At 44.6% G+C, this 23,087-nt stretch overlaps 3 protein-coding genes across 5 annotated transcripts; 2 read left to right on the forward strand and 1 right to left on the reverse strand.

The window, feature by feature from the left end:
• The first annotated feature begins 1,854 nt into the window (after positions 1-1,854).
• Positions 1,855-6,245, forward strand: LOC106574666 (chromosome alignment-maintaining phosphoprotein 1). Of its 3 annotated transcripts, none has more exons than XM_045697869.1 (2): positions 1,855-1,950; positions 4,524-6,245. In XM_045697869.1, the coding sequence occupies exon 2, from the start codon at positions 4,537-4,539 to the stop codon at positions 5,764-5,766; it is 1,230 nt and encodes a 409-aa protein (XP_045553825.1). In that variant the 5' UTR covers positions 1,855-1,950; positions 4,524-4,536; the 3' UTR covers positions 5,767-6,245. The 3 variants fall into 3 exon arrangements, with proteins under 3 accessions (XP_045553825.1, XP_014006137.2, XP_014006139.2); XM_014150662.2 differs by lacking the exon at positions 1,855-1,950 and adding an exon at positions 3,061-3,902; XM_014150664.2 differs by lacking the exon at positions 1,855-1,950 and adding an exon at positions 3,928-4,125.
• A 1,291-nt stretch (positions 6,246-7,536) lies between these two features.
• On the forward strand, positions 7,537-12,839 carry p2ry8 (P2Y purinoceptor 8). The gene is given in 3 exon segments (NM_001140728.1): positions 7,537-7,642; positions 11,166-11,506; positions 11,809-12,839. Coding segments are annotated over 2 exon segments (1,071 nt in total). The 5' UTR covers positions 7,537-7,642; positions 11,166-11,257; the 3' UTR covers positions 12,631-12,839.
• Positions 12,840-12,845: 6 nt separating this feature from the next.
• On the reverse strand, positions 12,846-21,562 carry LOC106574665 (protein FAM171B). Its single transcript, XM_014150661.2, has 8 exons — positions 21,107-21,562; positions 19,628-19,861; positions 18,385-18,477; positions 18,076-18,234; positions 17,452-17,622; positions 16,882-16,998; positions 16,584-16,707; positions 12,846-16,339 (listed from the first exon to the last, which is right to left on the reverse strand). Exons 1-8 carry the CDS (start codon positions 21,315-21,317, stop codon positions 15,001-15,003), a joined length of 2,448 nt encoding a protein of 815 aa, XP_014006136.1. The 5' UTR covers positions 21,318-21,562; the 3' UTR covers positions 12,846-15,000.
• Positions 21,563-23,087: the final 1,525 nt, after the last annotated feature.

Below are 23,087 nucleotides of genomic sequence, written 5' to 3' on the forward strand. Positions count from 1 at the left end.
GTGTGTGTGTGTGTGTGTGTGTGTGTGTGTGTGTGTGTGTGTGTGTGTGTGTGTGTGTGTGTGTGTGTGTGTGTGTGTGTGTGTGTGTGTGTGTGTGTGTGTGTGTGTGTGTGAAGGTGCTGGCAGACAGGAAGGGTGTGGGAGTGGGTGTCATGTGTGCCAACATTGTTTTCAGGACCTACTGTTTGCCAGTTCAACTCTTTGCTGACTTATGAGGTACAATAAGTACATAGCCATGGGTTTGTCTAGGATTGAGAGTGTGAGTAGATGTGTGTGTGTGTGTGTGGTTGAGGGGAAGGATGAGAAATATGGAGAGTAAAAGTGTGATATTACCCAGCACTCATTTGCTGACGACTCAAACTGAATTCTTCCACTGTTCTATGTTCGCTACATACTTCAATCTGAGACTGCCATCATTGAAGTCGTTAGTGGTGACGTCGAAATGAAAGGTTAGGTACAAAACAAAGTCGTCAGTGATTGTATCAACTCTAACCAATCATGAAAGGTTATGTACAAAACAAAGTCGTCAGTGATTGTATCACCTCTAACCAATCATGAAAGGTTATGTACAAAACAAAGTCGTCAGTGATTGTATCATCTCTAACCAATCAGAGTATTAAAGCCAATGACACATTTTCACACCACCCGGGCCATTTCTACGGTTTGGGGGGAAGTGAGGGGGAAATAAGAGGCTTCTGGTCATAGTGGGTGTCATATGTGTCAACACTGTTTTAAGGACCTGTTTGCCAGTTCAACTCTTTGCTGAGTTCCGAGGTACATTAAATGGCCATGGGTTTGTCTAGGCTTGAAAGTGTGAGTAGATGTGTGTGTGTGTATGTGGGGTTGAGGGGTAAGCTGAGAAATCTAAAGCTTAAATGTGTGATATTGCCCAGCACTCATTGTTTACAATAATGTCAAGGCACCATGCTCCTTTCTGTTCAACTTCTCCTAACCAGTCTCTCAACCACAACTCTTTCTGTTCCGCCATTCACACATTTTTACTCTGTATCTGGGTTGTTTCTCACATTTGAGAGGAAGTGATGGGGAAATAAGAGGCTGAGAAATACCAAAGACTACCAAATGTCCACCCTGTTTGATTTTTGTGATGTTTAATTGATACAACTTTTATTGGAGATTTACACATTTGGAGCAAAAGGAATCACAAGCCAAAATCAAAGCGGCATTTCATTCCGAAAACCTGTCCCCTCTGTTCGTCCCTCTATCCTTTGCTTTGCACAGTTGACTATTTCAAAATGTCTAAAGTACTGAATGCCGCTGCACATGCTAAAACAGCTTTTGGGCACTAGAGTCCTCTATCTATCTCTATGAGAAAGCCCTCAATGGTCTGCCCTGTTACATTTTACATTTTTACATTTTAGTCATTTAGCAGACGCTCTTATCCAGAGTGACTTACAGTAGTGAATGCATACATTTCAGACAATTTCATACATTTTTTTTTTTTTCCCTGTGCTGGCCCCCTGTGGGAATCGAACCCACAACCCTGGTGTTGCAAACACCATGCTCTACCAACTGAGTTACAGGGAAGGCTTTGACACACCTCAGTGGTGTGTCAAAGCAGCCATTAGTGCACATATATAAAGATGAGTCAAAGATTTTCTACCTCCATGTGTTCGAATACTCATAATAACCGCATTAACCGTACTATTTGTGACGTGAATTGAGTATATAGTATGCTTATTGATCATAGTATGGATATAGTTAGTATGCCAAAAGTTCCCGGATGTCGTACTAAATTCGCCAAAATATGAAGTATACATGCAGAGGACACTATTTCCGTACTTTAGGGCCCAAAATGCAGTTTTTCAGGAAATGGGCGTGGCTTCACATCATTTTCCGATATGAAGAAAATGGCGGAAAATATGCAGCCGAAGTACGAGAGCGGATTCAAATTCATTGCTTTAAGTAATTAAGACAAACGTTAAGAAAACGGTGAGCAATGTAATAAAGTAATTATTTTTCAAATAAGTTACTTTACACGTTATGTTTGCTGACAATTTGTTAGCTACACTGTCCTTACAAACCACATTCCATATCATTACAGCAGTATGTACCAGTATGTTAGCTACCTACCTAACGTTAGTTGGCTACTAACTTATATATCAAACTTGCCAGTATATTAACTATAGGCTAACTAACTAACTACCCAATGTTTATTGACTTGATTATTCCCGTCATTCTTAGCTTAGCTATATGGTACAGTCGTTGTGCGTTCTCAATGGACATTTGGTGCTTTCATAAATTCGCTCTGGCTATCTACTCCGACTTCAAAGGATCCCTTCTGAGTGGTGCCTAGTGTGCTTATGTCTGCATAACGAGGAAGTAGGGAAAAATTGCAACCTCGGACTACTTCTGGTCTAGCGTTTGATGACAACGGAATACACTGCTCAGCCTCACATAATTAGAAAGAGATTCTCATGATTAAAATGGTGTCCAATTAAAAAAAATATCTAAATATACACATTACGAGATATTTGACGAAATAGACAGACATACCTATATTTCCCTATAGGAAACAATGGGACGACCTCAGAGTTCCATGAGTAATATTTTGTTGTATTTTACATTTTAACTACAAACAACGCGTCTCATTGCCAACAATAGCAAAGCAGGCATTGTGACGTAGAACGTTCGGAAGGTGAGTTGGTGCTCAATAAAACTAATAGGAGCTGGCAGGGTGAAAAATGCCCTAAAATAAGGCCTGTTTTTTTCGTGATTACTTCAAAACTACGGCAAGCAGCTGGGACATATGGTAATACTATGAAACTGGGCTCCATGACGGAGGTGATGAACTCGTTTTTATCAGAAAAAAAGCATTGTTAAAAATGTCATGTGTCCAGCCTATTACAGTCACCAACGCTCTGGATAACATGAACACTGCCGAACCAGGTCTGCTAGGGCGAATAAAATGGTCAAAGTGGTTTCATTTGTGTCTGGAAGTAGCTTGCAAGCTAGCCAACGTTAGCAAGCTAGCTAGCTAACATAACAAATGACTAGCTAGACATTTTACGAATTCGGGTGTGTTCTTAAATTCAATCTGGAGTGCCAGAGTGTGCTTGTAAATTCAGAGCGTTGTCAGATTGTCCGTTTGTAAATTCAGAGCGTTTTTTGCTCTTGGAGCGCACACTAGACGCTCGGGCCAAGGAGTAGGGTTGATTTGAGCGTTCTGACCTTACAACGCCACCCAAGTTAACGTTGGCTAGCTTGCTAGCTACTTCCAGACACAAATGAAACCACTTTGACCATTTTATTCGCCCTAGCAGACCTGGTTCGGCAGTGTTCATGTTATCCAGAGCGTCCTTTTGGCTAGCTAGCTAGCTAGCGGTTGCATAGCAACAGCATCAACTTCCGGTAGACAGGCAAAGAACTAGTACGCTCAATTGAAAGGATACTGTTCGTTTACAGTATGCTAAAATGAACTAATAGTATATACTCATTAAGTATGTAGTACACAGTATGTTAGTATGGGTTTTCGATCACAGCTTTGGTGCTTGCCCCAGTTTAATCTATTTACAAAACGCCGACAAGGTGCATTGTCCTGGGCTGCAAACCACCAGTTTCCACTCTTTTCCAAAAGACTACATCTTATTCCGAAAATTGGTGGAATTCGCCTCCTTACACGAGAATGGCGTATTGAACGGCACTCAGATATGCGAGGCTCATTTCAGCAAAGAATGTTTTCGACTCCATACACCGTGAAAGAGATTGTTGTGGGATGACGCGGTTCCCACGATTTGTCTCAGCGATAGCCCGAGCAGAACCGATGCTTCTTCACCTTATGTTAGCCAAAAGGACGAGAAGAAGCAACACAGACCGAACCAAGAAGTTCAGGATAGAACACGCATGGATTATTCTGTTATACAGAACAGCAGGGAGCCGAAACGGTGAGTAGAGAGTTAATGATGGAGGCTACGTCACTTCAACGTACTGAGCGTCACTTCTGATAAGCCAAGGAAAGGCTCCCGAGGAAAAACTGTTACATTATAGCAGATCTTTGCTATTTCATCAAATTATTCAGCAAAACGTAAACGAACAACAATCAGGCATAGTCTATCTATTCACGGAAATATGTTATGTGTGTTTCATTGGCTTTTTGAGAATTGATAGGTGAGTTAAAATGTATATTTTCGAACGAACTATGTGCTATTGTTTACACAGTAAGCTAGCTTGAGTTAGGCTAAATCTATTTTGGAATGAACTAGTATACTTTCATTCTGTGAACATGGCTGGAATTATGCCTCTACAATGTCGGATGTGAATCTAGATTAAGCTAGTGTCAAATGTTGACACCTGCACACTCAACCTTGTTAGTGACATAGATTTCCTGATGTACAGATGGGCTACAATGCTAGCTTGTAAATTTGTATGCATTTGGACAACTGTTAAGTTACGTTGTCATTACTAATGTATTACTAACAACACTTATGTATTACATTCAGTCTTATTCAAATAAACAACAATCAATCATTTTCAACGGCATGTTTTTCACTCCCCTTTGTGTCCAGTGAGCTCCAGTCAATGGAAGCCGTGATGGAGGTTGAGGTTAAGGAGTCAGAGACGGCCATGATGGGTTTTAAAGAGTCAACGGAAGCCACAATGGGCGTTAAGGAGTCAATTTCAGCCGCAATGGACGTGAAGGAGTCCATGTCAGCCATGATGGAAGTTAATGAGTCAGAGTCAAAAGAAGCCATTGTGGACATTAGGGAGTCACAGGGAGCTGTTATGGAGCTCAAGAGGCCGTCTTCCTCCTCTGGCGGCCAGGGGCGGGACAGAGACCGGGAGTCGGACAGCTATCTCCAGCACCTCCAGTGTCCCCACTGTCTGCTCCAGTGTAAGAGCCACTGCAGCTACCTCATCCACATCGCTAAGATCCACCCAAGCCGCCTGGATGACACGCCTGTGGGTCGCCTGGGCAACGCCATCTTCTACCAGCGCACGGCACGGCTGTTCCACTGCAGCGTGTGTTTCCACACGGCCAGGGAGTTCCCTCGCCTCTACGACCACCTGCTCACCTGCCACTGCCTCTCTGGAAAGGGCCAGGGAGAGGGGGGAGAAGAGGGCGGTGAGGAGGGAGAAGGGGATGAGCGTAGGGGGGAGGGGGGAGAAGAACAGGAAGGTATCAGTGTAGACGTGCTGTCAAAAGACAGTAGTCATCCTCCCAGTGAGCCCAAGGCAGAAGACGAGGATGAGGACAAAGGAGGAGTGAAGCAAGAGGAGGAAGGTAGGAAAAGAGGACTAGAGGAGATGGAGGGAGGCGAGGACAACGAAGAGGACTCCCGCTCAGCCGGCAGCCCCATGAAACGAAAGAGAAGCTCTACGGCAGGCAGTGAGGAAGATGATCATGATGAAGAGGAAGAGGAGGAGCTACAGACCAACAACAACAAAAAAAGTGACAAACACAAAAAGCAGGAAGAGGCCTTCCTGACCAAATATATCCAGCGCCAGGGGGGTCGCTACAACTGTCGCCTGTGTGGCAAGCGCTCCAAGATGAAGGGCCATGCCATCTACCACGTGAGCTACAAGCACGACGTGCCCAAACCTTACTGCTGTAAAGAGTGTAGCAAGGCCTTCATACTAGAGTATTCACTACTCAACCATATCTACCACAACCACAGACAGGGCATGTACCGCTGCCTCTTCTGCCCCTTCAGCTCTGACGTGGTGTGGGGCATAAAACGCCATGGCAACCGCTGCAATGCCCGAAGCGGGGAGGGGGAGGAGGGGGAGGGCAGCAATGGAGAAGAGTGATTGGTTAATGGTTGCTAACACATACTGTACCTTGGTAATCAGGAGAAGGGACTCTACAGCCAGGCCTACATTATCTAGGTTCTAGAATCTCTTTGCATTGTGCATCTACTAGGCTAGTAACCCTAGGTACAGTAGATTCCACTGTCACGGAGGTGTAGAGTCTCAGTGAAGTATGTATTTACTTCCTCTGTACACACAGTGATGAAGAATGATGTACTTTGTCATTCTGTTGACTTTTCCTGATATACTTCTGTGGAGCAGATGGACTCAAATGTAGAATATGTACTTTGTGAACTCGCAAACAGCCGTAATATGTACATGACAGCAGTTGATGACTCATAATGCTACACAATGAAACTATCAACTGACAAAACGTGTTTTTTGTGTGTGTTTTTTTACCTGCCTTTGTATTATCTTTATTACCTGGGATGTGTTTGTATCTTGGAAAACAATACAATAAAAAGAATACATCAATTTTAGGTACAATTTAGCCGACTTCCTCTGTCATAGAAGTCTAGACACACACCCACACCTGCACCACAGGAGATGTGAAACAAACAATTTGCATCCTGTGCTGCAGGTGTGTGTGTGTGATTTTGGGCTGTTCCTTACACCTCCACTGGTTTTCTGAACAGCTTTTTGTTGTGAGTAGGCTACAGCAGTGTCTCACAACCCATTCTTGTATTTCATACACTGAACAAAAATAAACGCCACATGTTAAGTGTTCGGTTTCATGTGCTAAAATAAACAATTCTTAAATGTTCCATATGCACAAAAAGTGTATTTCTCTCAGATTTTGTGCACAAATTTGTTTACATCCCTGTTAGTGACTATTTCTCCTTTGCCAAGATTATCCATCCACCTGACAGGTGTGGCATATCAAGAAGCTGATTAAACAGCATGATTATTACACAGGTGCACCTTGTGCTGGGGGCAATAAAAGGCCAGTTCTGTCACACAACACAATGCCACAAATGTCGCAAGTTTTGATGGAGCGTACAATTAGCATGCTGACTGCAGGAATGTCCACCAGAGCTTTTTTCCAGAGAAAGGAATGGTAATTTCTCTACCATAAGCTGCCTCCAATGTCGTTTTAGAGAAGTTGGCAGTATGTCCAACCGACCTCACAACCGCAGACCACGTGTAACTACACCAGCCCAGGACCTTCAAATCTGACATCACCTGCGGGATGGTCTAAAGGGGTGTGTGGGTGGGTGCTGAGGAGTATTTCTGTCTGTAATAAAGCCCTTTTGTGGGGAAAAACTCATTCTGATTGGCTTGAGCTTGGCTCCCCAGTGGGTTGGCCTGGCTGCCAAGTGGGTGGGCCTATGCCCTCCCAGGACCACCCATGGCTGTGCCCTTGCCCAGTCATGTGAAATCCATAGATTAGGGCCTAATGAATTTATTTCAATTGACTGATTTTCTTATATGAACTGTAACTCAGTAAAATCTTTGAAATTGTTGCGTGTTGCAAATATATTTTTGTTCACTATATATTTTGTATTGAACAGTACTAGATTGGTGATATGAGAGGAAACTACTTTTGCATAGTAGTAAAATGTGTATTCATTTAAGAACAGGAAGTAAAGGTACAGTACAGTTTCTGATACAGTTTCTGTCTCCACCAACTGTTGTGTTCAGCTACAGTATTAATCTTTGCAGTGACAAAGATAGTGCTTTTTCACCACACGTGTCAACAGCATGCTCCCTGGTACACTACAGGCACATGTTCAGTTCCTTAGTTGTGAGGGATAGCGAACTAACAGCATTGGGCAAGACACAGAACAAATCATTTCTACCACATTTCCTGTGTGGTATTGCTGATTACACACTTGAATGTAGCAGCAATGACAGTGCGCATCACATGTGCATAAAGGTAAGTCACCAGCAATACATTTCATTAATCAGTTTAGATTTTACAAATCAATGTTCTTCCATGGAGATGTTAGCTGTAAGTGTTATTTTTAATTATTGGTCACAGTTTTATTTCTATGGTTGTTAAATCACTGATACTAGCTAGTTTTCCATCCGATTGGCGACAGATTTTCATGTGAATATTCGAAACTGCGCATAAAAACCATATTGACTTGTTGCAGATAAAAGGCTTTGCGTCATGACGTGGTGCACATAAAAATCCAATTTTTGGTTAAATTCCCACGTACCGAATAAAAAATACAAGTTAAATGGGTTTCCATCACATTTTTAACTCTACTGGTGGGTTTCTCACACAATCGTTTGCCTTATATAGCGAGTGTGCTCGCTCTGGTATAGGCACATGCGCTCTATCCAACTGCAAGCTGTGCGCAGATAGCGCTGTTGTCCAGAGAGCATGTGCATGTATAGCCTGTTGTCCAGAGAGCATGTATAGCCTGTTGTCTAGAGAGCATGTATAGCCTGTTGTCTAGAGAGCATGTATAGCCTGTTGTCCAGAGAGCATGTATATCCTGTTGTCCAGAGAGCATGTATAGCCTGTTGTCCAGAGAGCATGTATAGCCTGTTGTCCAGAGAGCATGTATAGCCTGTTGTCCAGAGAGCATGTATAGCCTGTTGTCCAGAGAGCATGTATAGCCTGTTGTCCAGAGAGCATGTATAGCCTGTTGTCCAGAGAGCATGTATAGCCTGTTGTCCAGAGAGCATGTATAGCCTGTTGTCCAGAGAGCATGTATAGCCTGTTGTCCAGAGAGCACGTATAGCCTACATGGTGAGATTATTATGGACCAAAAAAATCTAGATTATTTTTATTTGTCAAACGGCAGAAAGGATCATGTTCAATGCACTTTTTTTTAAAACATCGGTGCTGGATTATGGTGATATTGTCTATATGCAGGCCTCAGCAAGTACATTAAAAACTCTTGACACAGTGTATCATGCTGCTTTAAGATCTATTACAAATGCTAGATCATCTACGTCATCACGCACTGATTTATATCCGCCTTGAAGTCCCTTTTGTGGAAACTCCACTGGTGGGAAAATGAGCGTCTTTTCTTTATGCGGGTTTGAGAATATTAGTATGAAAATATGTTGCCAATTGGATGGAAACCTAGCTATTGAAATCAGAGTGGAAAATCAGAGTGAGGTTTCATCTCAATGACCGCATGCATAGCCTGGGAGATTTTTTAATAACAATTCATAAGCTTCACAATGCTGCTTCACAGCTCTACACCTACTTCAAGCTATCTAAATCAAATTAAATCGTTTTTTTGTTGTTGACATATGCACAGGGTGCAGCGTAAGTGGTGCAAATTCTTATCAGAAAGCTTCCTCAATAGTAAAAAAAGTGCTAAAGAGTAAAATGCTACAGTACCAGTCAAAAGTTTGGACACACCTACTCAAGTTTTATTTAAATTGTATTTTTTTTCCTTCTATTTTCTACATTGTAGAATAATAATGAAGACATCAAAACTATGAAATAGCACATATGGAATAATTTAGTAACCAAAAAAAGTGTTAAACAAATAAAGATGTATTTTATATTTTAGACTGTTCAAAGTAGCCACCCTTTGCCTTGATGACAGCTTTGCACACTGTTGGCATTCTCTCTCTAAACACGCATACACGTGTTTAGCAGATGTTATTGCAGGTGTAGCGAAACACTGCACCCTGTGCAAATGACAACAACAAAAAAAACGTTGATTTAATTTGATTTAGATACTTGAACTCTGAAGCATTTATTTGGGCTGCAATCTGAGGTGCAGTTAACTCCAATAAACTTATCCTCTGGGTCTTCCTTTCCTGTGGCGGTCCTCATGAGAGCCTGTTTCATCATAGCGCTTGATGGTTTTTGCGACTGCAGTTTAAGAAACTTTCAAAGTTCTTGAAATGTTCCGCATTGGCTGACCTTCATGTCTTAAAGTAATGATGGACTGTCGTTTCTCTTTGCTTATTTGAGCTGTTCTTGCCATAATATGGACTTGGTCTTTTACCAAATAGGACTATCTTCTGTATACCACCTCTACCACAACTGATTGGCTCAAATGCATTAAGAAGGAAATAAATTTCACAAATTAACATTTAACAAGGCACACCTGTTAATTGAAATGCATTCCAGGTGACTACTTTGTGAAGCTGGTTGAGAGAATGCCAAGAGTGTGCTACCGTCCTGTTGGTTTTCTCTCCCACCAGGTTTCTTTAGAGCTACCGTCCTGTAGGTTTTTAGTCCAACCCTGTTACTGGAGAGCTACTCTCCTGTAGGTTTTCACTCCAACCCTGTTCCTGGAGAGCTACCGTCTTGTAGGTTTTCACTCCAACAATGTTCCTGAAGAGCTACCGTCTTGTAGGTTTTCACTCCAACCCTGTTCCTGAAGAGCTACCGTCTTGTAGGTTTTCACTCCAACCCTGTTCCTGAAGAGCTACCGTCTTGTAGGTTTTCACTCCAACCCTGTTCCTGAAGAGCTACCGTCTTGTAGGTTTTTACTCCAACCCTGTTCCTGAAGAGCTACCGTCTTGTAGGTTTTTACTCCAACCCTGTTCCTGAAGAGCTACCGTCTTGTAGGTTTTCACTCCAACCCTGTTCCTGAAGAGCTACCGTCTTGTAGGTTTTTACTCCAACCCTGTTCCTGAAGAACTACCGTCTTGTAGGTTTTTACTCCAACCCTGTTCCTGAAGAACTACCGTCTTGTAGGTTTTTACTCCAACCCTAACCTAGCGCACCTGATTATAACAATTACCTAGTTGATAAACTAAATCAGTTTAGTTACAAATGGGGTTGGAGTGAAAACCTTTCAAGGGTTGTTCTCCAAGAACAGGGTTGGAGAGCCCCTGTACTAGATCAGGGATTCCCAAACTTGTTCCTGGCCCCCTGGGTGGACAATGATTTTTTTGCCTAGCACTACACAGCTGATTCAAATAACCAATTAATCATCAAGCTTTGATTATTTGAATCAGCTGTGTATTGCGAAAACTACACTGCCCCCTGGAACGAGTTTTGGAAACCCTGTAATGAGCAATAGGTCAATAGCATGTAGAAGGCATGAATGCAAAATACAAATAATATGTCAATAGTAAAAAGTAGTAAGGAAGTACTAACTTCACCTCAAGCTGTTTATGACAGTACATTTCCTGTTCAAATTTGTATTTCCACATACACAGATGTGAAATAGGCATGATGGAAATTCCCATGTGAGCATTACAATAACTTCACCCCTTAAGAGGAACATCAGGGGCTTTCTCCAGTTTTAGTCACATTGTGAATAGTGAAACTACATTAACGTTAGTATAGTGTGAGGAGAAGACATTGTTCGTCTTTCACATGGATGAATTAGCATCACACTGTTTCTGCATTCAACAACACTACTATCTCGTTACCGAACCAATATCTTTCACTTTCTCTAACAGAGTGTGGTTTTGGTGTATTCAAATGAAATGTATAACACTCTCTTTTCTTCCCTTATCATTCCCAGTAATGCTTGTACCCCAACCGAAGTGACAGGACCGGTGACCCTGGTCAACTCCCCCTGTTGCTGTGGTCAAGTTACTGTTGTGGTCAGTCACAATGAACACCTCCTCAGAAGCGGTGGCCAGAGAGGTCAACAACGCCACCCTGGAGATGCTGGTCAGTCCTGTGATGACCGTGGCTGTGCCTATTATTTACCTGTCTGTGTTTGTGTGCAGTACCCCCTGCAACCTGCTGTCTCTGGTAGCGCTGCTGAACGTCCATTACAAACGCCACACTCCCACGTCTGTGTTTGCCATCAACCTGTCACTGGCAGACCTGCTCTACAGCGCCTTCCTGCCCCTACAGGTGAGTCACTGCCACTACAGGTAACACACAGCACAGTCATAAGTGCCATATACAAGGTTGTCTTTGACACCGGTTACAGCTAATCTGCACTGTTATTGCTGTCACGTCACTACGTTTCTCCATAAACTTTTCCCTTCTAGTTGGACATTGCTAATATTTGATGACCACTAAGCCCATCTCTCTCCCTCTCTTTCTCTCTCTCCCTCTCTTTCTCTCTCTCTCTCCCTCTCTTTCTCTCTCTCTCTCTCTCTCTTTCTCTCTCTCTCTCTCTCTCTCTCTCTCTCTCTCTCTCTCTCTCTCAGGTGTTGTACCACCTGTGGGGTAATGACTGGCCATGGGGCGCTGCCCTCTGTGGCCTCACCACCACAGCCCTCAACTGCAACATGCATTGCTCCGTCCTCACCACCTGTGCCATCGCGCTCGAGCGCTACTGCGGTGTTGTACGCCCGCTACGCACCAAACACTGGCGCACCGCCCGGAGAGCCGCCATCGCCTGCGTCCTCATCTGGGCATTTGTTCTGATTACTGAGACGCCCTTGCTCCGCAGTGACCTCACCCTCCGGGTCATCGAGCTAAACATCACGACCTGCTTCGACGTGCTTCCGCGTAAACTGTTCCTTCACCAATCAGTAGCCTATCTCTACTTCCTAGTGGTTCTGCTGATGTTCTACATGTTGCCGTTAGCCGTCCTGGTCAGCTGTTACGTTGCCGTGGCGAGAGGCCTGCACAGGTCGTTGCCGACGGCAGCTGAAGGCAGTGACGGTAAGAGGGAAGTGTTGTCAAGGCGACGGGCTCAGACCACAGTCACCTTGGCAACCCTGTGCTTTGTGGTGTGTTACCTACCAACCATCACCCTTCATGGCCTGCACGTAGTCTTCCACGCCCAGGGCAAGAGCCTGTACAGATACTATAAACTAGCGCTGAGCATCAACAGCCTCAACTGCTGCTTTGACCCGTTTGTGTACTACTTTGCGTCGAGGGAGTTCCGGCTGGCTCTGAGGAGGCTGCTGGGGCGGTGTGTCCCACTGGGAGAGGGGGAGGAGCTTGGGACCTCTGAGCTGGTGTCCATGACTGGGGAGCCTAGGGAATCTAAGGGCCACTACGAGGCCGTAGTTGATCACTAGATAGTCATGCTGGAATGGACAAAGTATGCAGATGCCATAGCAAATGACCCAAACTGTAAATACAAAAAAATCTATTTTGTTATTTTATGGACAGACCCTGTGCGGTCTTCATTATAAAGCTGTTTATGCAATTGTTGTCAATGCTAATTTTTATAGTTATTCTGGCTTCATTCCGTTGACATTTATTATTGAATAAATCTTAGACATGCATCATCTTGGTATCAAGTGAGTTTATTACTTAGGCATTGATAAGTGCACAAAAAGGCAGACTAATCACACTACTGTAACATATTGACGTAATCAACACAAGAAATGCCCGTTTCAAAAGCCTGAATGCCAGTTAATGTTAAATGAATACGGACAGTAGAAATACACTACATTACAATGAAATAAATACAAGGAAATACATTCAGTGAAGGCCACTTTGAAAAGAATGGGCCAGTGGGGTCTGTTTTGTCTCTGAGTAATATTATTACATACTATACTTTATACAACTCTCCAACGGTTGAAACAGCTTGTTTTTCATAACCTTCATCAGTGGCGACAACAACAAAATGTTCAGCATTCAATCATTTTAAGCTTCATAAATCATCACTGCATTCGTCAGGTGTATAACTTGCGCTGCTACATTTAGAAGGTACAAGTTGCTACGTCGTCAAGCTTTTTACACTCCAGATCACATTTGAACCTATTCATCGCACCAAAGCGAACATACAATAATGTAACAAACCTCCGAAGTGAAGCACATACACTAAAGCTTGGGTTTATGAATAGTGATGATGGCTCAAAAAAGCGTATCTTTCTTCTTCACTCTGAGAAGCATTCTCTCAGAACATTTTTCTTCGCAGTTGCTGAGAAAGGATAGGACGATGTATGCATACATACATAAAAATACACTATCACACATACTAGATCATATGCTTGAGTATGTACATACCAAATCAAGCTATTCATGTACAGTATTTATCTTCATACACACTGAAGGACTGGCTTGTGTGATGTCACACCATGAGGAAGACTAAATATGGGCAAAATATGAATGATGTTTCAAATTTAGCAGCAGGACGACTGATATCGCTTGTCAGATCATTTTCAGGAGGAGATTGTGTGTTTCTCCAAATGTATCAGTCCATCACAGTAATATAGTTTGTGTTCATTTGAAATACCACCTCACTTTTTACAACAACAAAAAAAAAAACATAGTGCTTTCATTTATTTGAGTGTTTTATGTTACGCTTATTACGTTCTCATTGCAGTGGGTTCTAACCCATCAAATGATATTATGTGTATCGTTCCCAATTGTGCTCCAATGCATCACAAACAGGCAAATGAAAGTGTTCTGTGCTTTTTAGACTGAACAATGAAAGCTTAAACTGACCACCTCCCCATACTCCATCTGTATGTAAGAACAGCGATGTGTTGTATAAGATCTGCTCGTGGAACAGGAATCATTGAACATCAACAGTAACTATTTGAAGAAGAATACGTTAAAGTAATACATGACTGGATTAGTATCCCTCAGACTTAATGTCCCTAAGAAGAGACATCTTTTCCATTGTCTTCACACTACAAGTCAAATACACATACTTTCCTCTTTTCATACACATTTTACTTTTTACCTTTCATGCATTCTCAAAGAAATATGGTATTTTCCCCTTAATAGAGGTGTAAAGATGACCTCTAAAAGTGACAGCTGTGAATCAGTGTCTAGTTTATAAACAGAGTGATAGACAGATGGCTGGGTACAGCCAGTCTTAAACACTGTGAGCAGAGCAGGCAATGGTGTTAATATTGATTTCCTTTAAAGGCAGGCAATCACGGTGGGTAAGTGTCAGTGTTCTGTACAGGAGGACTGTATCACTGTCCGTCTCTGCTGCCAGATCTCATCGGCTCAGCCCAATACAGCCCTCTATCCTCTCTAATTACCCTTCATTATCTCTCTATACAGTATCTCTAATTCCTCATCGCAGGCAGCGTAAAGAACACATCTTCTTTGATGCAGATGCCAGGAATGAGACGATCTGAAGCCATACTACTGCTGTGTCGCACTAGCATCAATCTAACTATTCCTTTTAGAAGGACTGGAGCATACACATCCATCAAACCACAGAAAACGCTTTAACATCGCCGTACATTGTCTCAGCCGTCCGTCAATGTACAACCCCTATAGGAAAACAATAAACTCAATCCCTTCTTGACAGATTCAACGTTCCTGTAACCATCGCAGCCAATTAAGGAAGAAGCACTGACCATGCAACTGGACATGAAAAAAGCCCATTAACTACTGAATGCCAATAATGTCAATACACTTCCAGAATTGACTGGTAATGTACTAAGTTCTTTCCCAGTCCATCTCTAGTGAGCAGTGCCTTAGCTCCGTTTGACCAGAGGCCTCTCTTCTCTGACATGGTGCCTGGCGCTTCTCTTCTCGGCCCTCCCCTTCTCCCTCACCTTCCTCAGCCTGCGTGGGGGCGGTGTCCCCCTCGACTCACTGTCCTCCTGTGCACTGGACGTGTCCATCCCGTCCCGCTCCTCCGGGATATTGGGAATGGCCCCGCTGCTCCCGTCCAGAATGTTCCTCAGGTAGGGGTCTTCAGGGGTGCAGGTGGCGGTGGTGCCGCTCTCACTGCTGCTCAGGTCCTGCTCCTCACTGTAGCGCCCTCTGCTGTGGTGGGGGAAAGAGCCCCGGATGGAAGGCCTCTCTCGCTCCGCCTCCCTCACACTCTGCTGGGGCTCATTCATGTCCACGCCAGAGTCCAGGCTGGTGTCGTTGCTGCTGGGGGGCCGTGGGTGGCGTCCCTGGAGCTCTATGATGGAGTGGCGGACCGAGGCGGCTGGTTTCCCATCCAGGGAGACGAACCAGGCCCTGGGGTGAGGCGACGAGGCCTTGCCTCGGGTCAGCTCCAGGAGTGTACGCTCTGATATCCCCTGATGTTCACTGGGGCCCCCCATCCCACTGCTGAATGCCCTCATTCCAGCCGCCTCGTTCAGAGTACCGGGGACGGAAACGGAGGACTCCGGCAGGCTGCTGTAACGGCCCCACGCCCCAGGATTAGAGGCTGGGCCTTGGGGAGTGGTCTCCAGGGCCTGGGGCTGGTCCTGGCTGCCCTGCTGGGGGTTGGCTCCCTGGGCATGGTGGGGGTTCTTAGGGAGGGTCTGGGTGTAGCTGTCCTGATCGCCCTGCTCAGAGTGGGAGTGGGTGTCATAGGCTCCTCCGTTGCGGGGGAAGGTGGCCGACTTGCAGCCTGATCCTTGCTGTTCCCCACCCTGGCTGCTGAAGCGCTCCGGGGCCTGGAGGATGGCCACAGGCTGGTTGTAAAGGTGGAGCAGCTGAGCACCTCCACCCAGGTGGGCTCTATTCTGCTCCTCTCTGGACCTCTCCCTCAGCCTGGCCACCTCCTCACTGTTGACGTAGTGGTGTGATGCCTGGGGTCCCTTGGCCCCACTCCCCACATTTTCATACAGGAGGGTGGTGGACCCACGCCCAGGGTCTTCCACATAGATGTTGTAGTTGGCTTTGTTGTGCCTGGGGGTGGAGGGGTCACACTGGACGCTGCGCGAGGCCAGGCCGTGGGCTCTGTCTCCGGGGTGGAAGGACATCATGGCATGGCCCTCCTCCATGTGGGTGGAGGTGGTCTGGTCCTTCTTCAGAACGGACAGCTTAGAGAACCGTGCTCTCCTCCTCGGCCCACGAGAGGAACCTGAACCTCTGCAGATAACAGTCAACACAGCGGGTTGATTGAGAAGCAGAGATGGTAGTCAATACACGTTTAACTTCATATAATCAGCATTTGTGTCAACAATTAGTAGAACAATCCTGGCCATTCAAATGTTTTAAATTGTATAACTTACTGTAAATATTTTGTACAACCCCCTTCGCCCCACACCTGTGATATTTCCAGCTGCAGTTGACACACGATCAGTAACGTTAGTTAATTAGGTTGGTCTCTTACCCACATTGACACAGCAGCACAGCCAGAAACCCCAAGACTATAACCAGAGTCCCACCCAGTATTCCTATGAGCAGGTAGGTGTGGTAGGAGAGGAATTCCATTGAGCTGGCATGGCCCATATAACCTAGACAGGTACAGACAGAGATGAGTTGATTATATTATGTTGATCGTGGTCAATATGTTCTCCAGGATAGTAAGACATGTTTGAAGACAATACTGAGAGTGAGACTCCATCATTTAGTTCATTTGTAACATTAATTAATGAAAACTTCATTTTGGACCGTTACAATCGTTATACCGTTGGAGGAGGGTAGGGGTGCAGCGATCCAGTAACCCAGGTGAGAAGCAATGTAGGTCCAGACCAGATGATCTCCAACCATCTTCACTATCCCCAGACCCTGGTTCTCCCAAGCACCTGGAGGACGAAACATTGTGAGGAAAATGTATGAAGTTAAACTTGGAAGACACAGGCAGATACTTCCAGTTCCACAAAGTAAGTGAACACAGGAAGTATTTTGTAAACAAAGCCTTTGAACAAGTTGCTAAGGTAGGTTGAGTTCCAGTCCTAGTCCTGTTGCGCTAATAGCTTTATTCATAAAGAACAGGAAGGCCAGAACACTGTTTATGCTCCCAATTCTCACCTATTTATTGACAATGTTTCGATCCAAACCGGATCTTCATCTTCGTTTTGACCAGACGAAGATCCAGTTTGGATCAAAACATTGTCAATAAAGAGGTGAATTGGGAGCATAAACAGTGTGCTGGCTTTCCTGTTCTTTACAAGTATTCTTTATTAACCCAGCACCTACTGTATGTTTTTAAGGATGTGCGTATGACCACAAACTTCTCTAATAGCTATATTCCCCACCTGTCTTGGTGTTGAAGTCCCAGGCAGGGAGGGTGTCCGAGGGCCTCAGGTTGGTGGTGTGTGCCAGGGGCAGGGAGATCTGGATGGGGCCTTTCACCTGGACCTCCTGACCACCAGAGTACAGCAGAGTGCTGACCGCTGCCATCGCCCGCAACTCAACACTCCTGAACACTGAACACACATACAACAGTGGGGGCTGCTGAGGGGAGGACGGCTCATAATAATGGCTGGAAGGGAGCAAATGGAATGACATCAAACACATGGAAACCATGGAAACCAAGTGTTTGATGTATTTGATACCATTCCACTAATTCCGCTCCAGCCATTACCACGAGCCCGTCCTCCCCAATTAAATTGCCACCAACCTCCTGTGACGTACAAACACACGGGAGAGAATTACAACATGTCCAACGTTTAAAAATACGCAGGCTCTACAAACACTACAACGTTAAAGAGGAATAGTTTTCAGCAAATGAATAGTTTTCCGAGGGCTACTTCAGCTCAGAATCTTGAAGTATTCCTCAATCTTGGAAGTGTTCAATGCTTACTTTCATGTATCAATACCACCTCTCATTTCCATTAGTTGGTGCACTGTACACCATGTATTTGATTTGCTGAGCCCACCTGACTTGTTGTGAATGATGCCTGGGGTGCAGTTGACACAGTCCTTGCCTAGGTGGCGCTGTGGCACGGTCAGGTAGGCCATCACTGTGGAGGTGTTTCTGCCGTCTGAGAGCATCAGGTGACTCTTGGGGAACTGAACGCTGGGCTGGTAGGAGATATCTGTGAAAATAAGAACAAAAGGACAAGATGGAGTTAATTCCCTCTACCAAAGCACTTCTGCCACAGTAGACTAAAATTGTTTAAAGAGTAAGATGTTGCATCACATTTAGGGTTACGTTCAAGTGACAGTTTCCAGATGCGTGCACATACCAGGTAACTTCCCAGTGATGAGCACGGAGTCGTCAAACAGCCAGATGTTGCCTTGGTTTTGAGGGAGCAGCGATAAGGTCACTGAGGAGAATACTGTAACACACATGAGGTCAGGTCAGGTGACATTCCAATCAGGAAATCACAACACTATTGAGATGCACCCTTCAAAAGGGTCCCTTTGTTGTGTCATGATCCTGTACTTCTATAAAGCCACCAGTAGATGGCGTCATTGAAAAGGGCTTTTTATGGTCCTGCGTGTAAGATTAGAGAGAGAAGGGAGGTGGCTTTAGATGATGCAGAGCATAGCTTGTACCACCAGTCACCTCTCTATCAGTTCTTTCCTTGCCCCACCTCTGTTTATATTTATCTGGTCTCTCTCTTTCTTTCTCTCCTTTGCTCTGCCTTATTCAAGAGAGACAGAGACAGAGACAGAGACAGAGAGAGAGACAGAGAGAGAGAGAGAGAGACAGAGAGAGAGAGACAGAGAGAGAGAGACAGAGACAGACAGACAGACAGACAGACAGACAGACAGACAGACAGACAGACAGACGAGACAGAGACAGAGAGAGAGAGAGAGAGAGAGAGAGAGAGAGAGAGAGAGAGAGAGAGAGAGAGAGAGAGAGAGAGAGACAGAGACAGAGAGAGAGAGAGAGAGAGAGAGAGAGAGAGAGAGAGAGAGAGAGAGAGACAGAGACAGAGAGAGAGAGAGAGAGAGAGAGAGAGAGAGAGCCCCCCTAAGAGCAGCAGTCTCCTCTTACTAAATACAGCATGTCAAAATGGTGGTCAGAGTCCCCTTAACATCTTATTCAATACAGCTGCAATTAGCTGACACTAGATATGACATGGCATTATGGTGTTACATTTCAGCCCAAAACGCTTGCCTCAGACTCGCCGGCTTCACGTGCTATAGATAGTGAGTGCATCCTGCTTCTGAGAGTAAGACATCAATACAATTAAAGTAGTGTACAGCATTAAATTGTGCTTTGCTCCAACGCAAAAACAAAAACAAAACACTGATGCTAATGTGCTATGTGACACAGTAGGTGAACACCTTATTTTGCTCATTGTGTCAAATCAATGCTTTAAAGGAAAGGAAACAAACAGCTATATAATTTAGTAGCTTGGGTGAACTATCCCAGTTTAAACTCTAGAATTTAGCCACACCCGACACCCATAGGTCAGCTGGTTGGGTGCTTCTCAGGGACTCCTCCAGGTGGGGCCAGACTGTCACAGTGCTACTCACTGGGTCTCTTGGTGGTCCTCCAGGGCAGCGGGGTGAGGACGTATCCCTCCATGCTAGCTACAATGGTGAGGCTGAGGCCCAGGCTGTAGGGGACCCTGAGCAGCACCTCTCCCCTCTCCCCAGTCAGGGCCTGGCTCCTCAGGGTGTGGTTGACAAACACCTCCACCTGGGCCCCGCCCAGGCGCCGCCGGGTCACCTGATCCTTCACCAGGACCCTCAGGGCAAAGGGCGGCTCTGGGGAGACACAGGAGACAGGAAGTGAGACGCAGGAAGTGAGGCTGTTTGTGTATTGCAATGACAAAGTAATATTAAACCTTTGTTTGTATGGCTGATTTTCTACACTAGAATTGCAGAACACTAATGTATGATCATAGAATGTACCAGTGCAGAACACAACCTGTGTGGTGGAACAACTCATTTACAAAGCCACATACAAAGAGACAAGACTACACTAAAAGACCAAGGAGGTGCATTTAAAGGTGTTTTCGAAGGTTTATCTGAAGGTGTATGCCGGTGTGTGGCTTTGTGAATGCAGGGATCCCATTTAAACAGTCCCTCCTCAGATTCAGTGGCAGCTCTATGAATTATCTCAGGAACCTTTAACTGCACATGAAAATGTGATGAGAGCTGAATCTGTGAGAGGTAATGAAAAATAGATCAAAGTGCTGTAGCATCTGTGAGAGACCTTGTGCAGTGTCAGACATGCTATAGGCCAGGCCCTATTTAGCATACAAGGCTGCCCCGACAAAACTGCTTCACAACAGCAACAATGAGCAAATGTAGCCTATTTATAGACTACAATCTGTTTTACTAATCTAATCATCATGATAATAACTCGAACTAATTTGATGAGGCTTAGTCAATTAAATAAAGGACTTCTGAAGCAAGGCAATGGTGAAACAGATATGGTGTGAGCGTGCTGTACTAAAGGATTAAAACCCTGATCATTACAAGCACAGTTTCACACTGGCCATAGTGATAATCCCCTAATCTCGAAAACCTTCAAATGAAATCATAACACTAAATCCGATTAGCTGCCAGGGTAATCTGTCGAGGGGACAGGCTATTAGATTGCAGTGAAAGTCATAAATCTTAGTAAGATTTATATTGAATGTGTAGGATGCTCTACAATACGTGAAGACAACGTTGGTAAAACCAGTGTGCACAGGTTTACTGATAACGGTTCAATCATTGTGTACATTGTTTTAAAACATCATTGTATTTCTGCGAGGCATTTGTATGTATTATTGTTGTAGCCTATGTTGAGTGAGATAAACACACAATATATCATATAGGTTAATATCATCATCCTATATCGTCCTATATGATATTATCAATGAGAAATTATTATCAGTTCCGTTATCATGCCCAATGTTTTATTCTCTCCACACTGAACATTTTCTCCCCACCATTTTAACATGCTGGACAGGCCCTCAAACCCGCAGCCCAACCCAAATATACCGCAAACATGTCCTGTACCTGGTGTTAGGGCAGACCGAGTCTGAACCTGATAAAGGACCGTCTGGCCGGTGATGGATCCGTCTGGGAGAGTGGCGATTGCATTGTCCTCGGCGGCCAGCAGCGTGGGTTGGCCGCCGAGGACACCACCCTCCGGCGCCGCCCTCACGACACCATCCCCGCAGGAGATCACAACCAGCGAGAAAAGCAGGTACAGGCGGTCCGCAGGCATGGCGAGAGGGAGCCGCGAACCAAAGACATAACTGCGCGAAATGAGACAGAGAAGAAGGAATGGAGGCCTAGTCTCGCCGCTTTCTTTGTCATGGAAACCTCATGGTGGAACGGAGGCAGGTAACCTAAGTATGCACAGAAAGCAGGCAGGCTGGTGGTGTTGGCGCGCTGGTGCTGATGCTGTGTTTTCGGGGCGTACAACAACAGAGACGGGAGATGGTGCTGTTACATCATAGATAAAACTCTACAATGCCCTCTGTCGGAAATGTCTTTTTGTACATAAACAAAAAGAAGGTAGCCTACACATGTTATAAATTGATGCCAATTAAAGCCACACTCTGTCAGATGTGCACAATCAAATTGTGCCCAACGAGCGGAACAATTTAAATAGAGCAAATACATCCCATGAAATTTTCACATGCAAATAGCAGAATATTTATATGTAATGTCTCTATTGCTCATGGAATGACTTTCCATGACTGCAACATTACTTTAAAACAATATTATTTGAAGATATATCCTAACCTACATTGTATACAAAGTTATTTTACGAGGAAAAACATATCCCTAAACAATGGAGTGGGGGCTCCCGAGTGACGCAGCGGTCTAAGGCAGTATTGGATCTCAATGCTTGAGGCGTCACTACAAACACCCTGGTTCAATTCCAGGCTGTATCACTACCGGCCGTGATTGGGAGTCCCATAGAGCTGCGCACAATTGGCCTAGTGTTGTCCGGGTTTGGCCTGTGTAGGCCATCATTGTAAATAAGCGTTTGTTCTTAACTGACTTGCTTAGTTAAATGAAGGTTAAATAAAAATAGTCTAGGTCCTTCATTTTCTGATGCCTTTTCTCAGAACTGAGTCTAAGAAAAAAATGTGTTCATATCCGTGGGGGAAATCGAAAGGGGCCATTAATATTTTATTTGAAGCACCACTTATAAATTCTAGAAAGATAACCTGTATTTAACTGTCTTGGCTTAGCCTGGTGACAGTTGAAGAATTGACCACTAAGTGGCGACATTGTATCGTTTCCCAACACTGATGCAAGCAAGATGGTTGAATTTGAGTTCCATATCTATCTTCACAAGAGAGCAGGGTCAAACTCAACGAGAAAAAGCCGCATTGCAATCTTTTCTTTTTCAATAATGGATATTTCTATTGGTAGTCTATATGGCTGTGGAATCTTTGAATGGAAGTCATAAGCTATGTGCAACTAGTAGGCCTAGAAAAGGTGAGACCATCTCAATCAGTGGTCAGAACTATGGCCCATGTCACCCTCTCCTCATATATGGAACCAGTTAACATTTAAAGAAGTCTATTCTAATATTCTGTGTGTTGCTTTGTTGTTGTTGTCATTTACCAGATGATCTTATCCAGAGCGAATTACAGGAGCAATTCGGTTTAAGTGCCTTGCTCAAGGGCACATCGATAGATTTCCCCCTAGTCATCTCAGGGATTCAAATCAGCGACTTTTCAGTTATTGGCCAAGCACTCTTAACTGCCTAGGCTACCTTCCATCTTAAGGAGACAGCCCACCAGAGGGAGGTAGACTGGATAAACATCCACAAAATCCCAGTCTCTTCTCCTTTTAGAATCTCTCCCAGTGTGCTGCCTTCCTCTTCTGCTTGAGGGATTGTGTCCCAAATGGCGCCCTGTTCCCTATATAGTGCACTACTTTTGACCAGGCCACATAGGGTCCCATATGTAGTGCACTATATAGGGAATAGGGTGCCAACAGTGTGCCATTTGCGACAGAACCAGGGAGTGTCAAG

The sequence above is a fragment of the Salmo salar genome, chromosome ssa16 (assembly GCF_905237065.1).
Source record: "Salmo salar chromosome ssa16, Ssal_v3.1, whole genome shotgun sequence".
NCBI classification, from domain to species: Eukaryota; Metazoa; Chordata; class Actinopteri; order Salmoniformes; family Salmonidae; genus Salmo; species Salmo salar.

Coding starts and splice junctions, on each gene's coding strand:
- LOC106574666 (XM_014150662.2), top strand. CDS start 3,862: ATGGATTATTCTGTTATACAGAACAGCAGGGAGCCGAAACG. Junction 3,903..4,523: donor AACAGCAGGGAGCCGAAACG/GTGAGTAGAGAG, acceptor CTTTGTGTCCAG/TGAGCTCCAGTCAATGGAAG.
- LOC106574665 (XM_014150661.2), bottom strand. CDS start 21,317: ATGCCTGCGGACCGCCTGTACCTGCTTTTCTCGCTGGTTGTGATCTCC. Junction 19,862..21,106: donor TCGGTCTGCCCTAACACCAG/GTACAGGACATG, acceptor GTGTCTCCCCAG/AGCCGCCCTTTGCCCTGAGG. Junction 16,340..16,583: donor GTGCTGCTGTGTCAATGTGG/GTAAGAGACCAA, acceptor TGTTATCTGCAG/AGGTTCAGGTTCCTCTCGTG.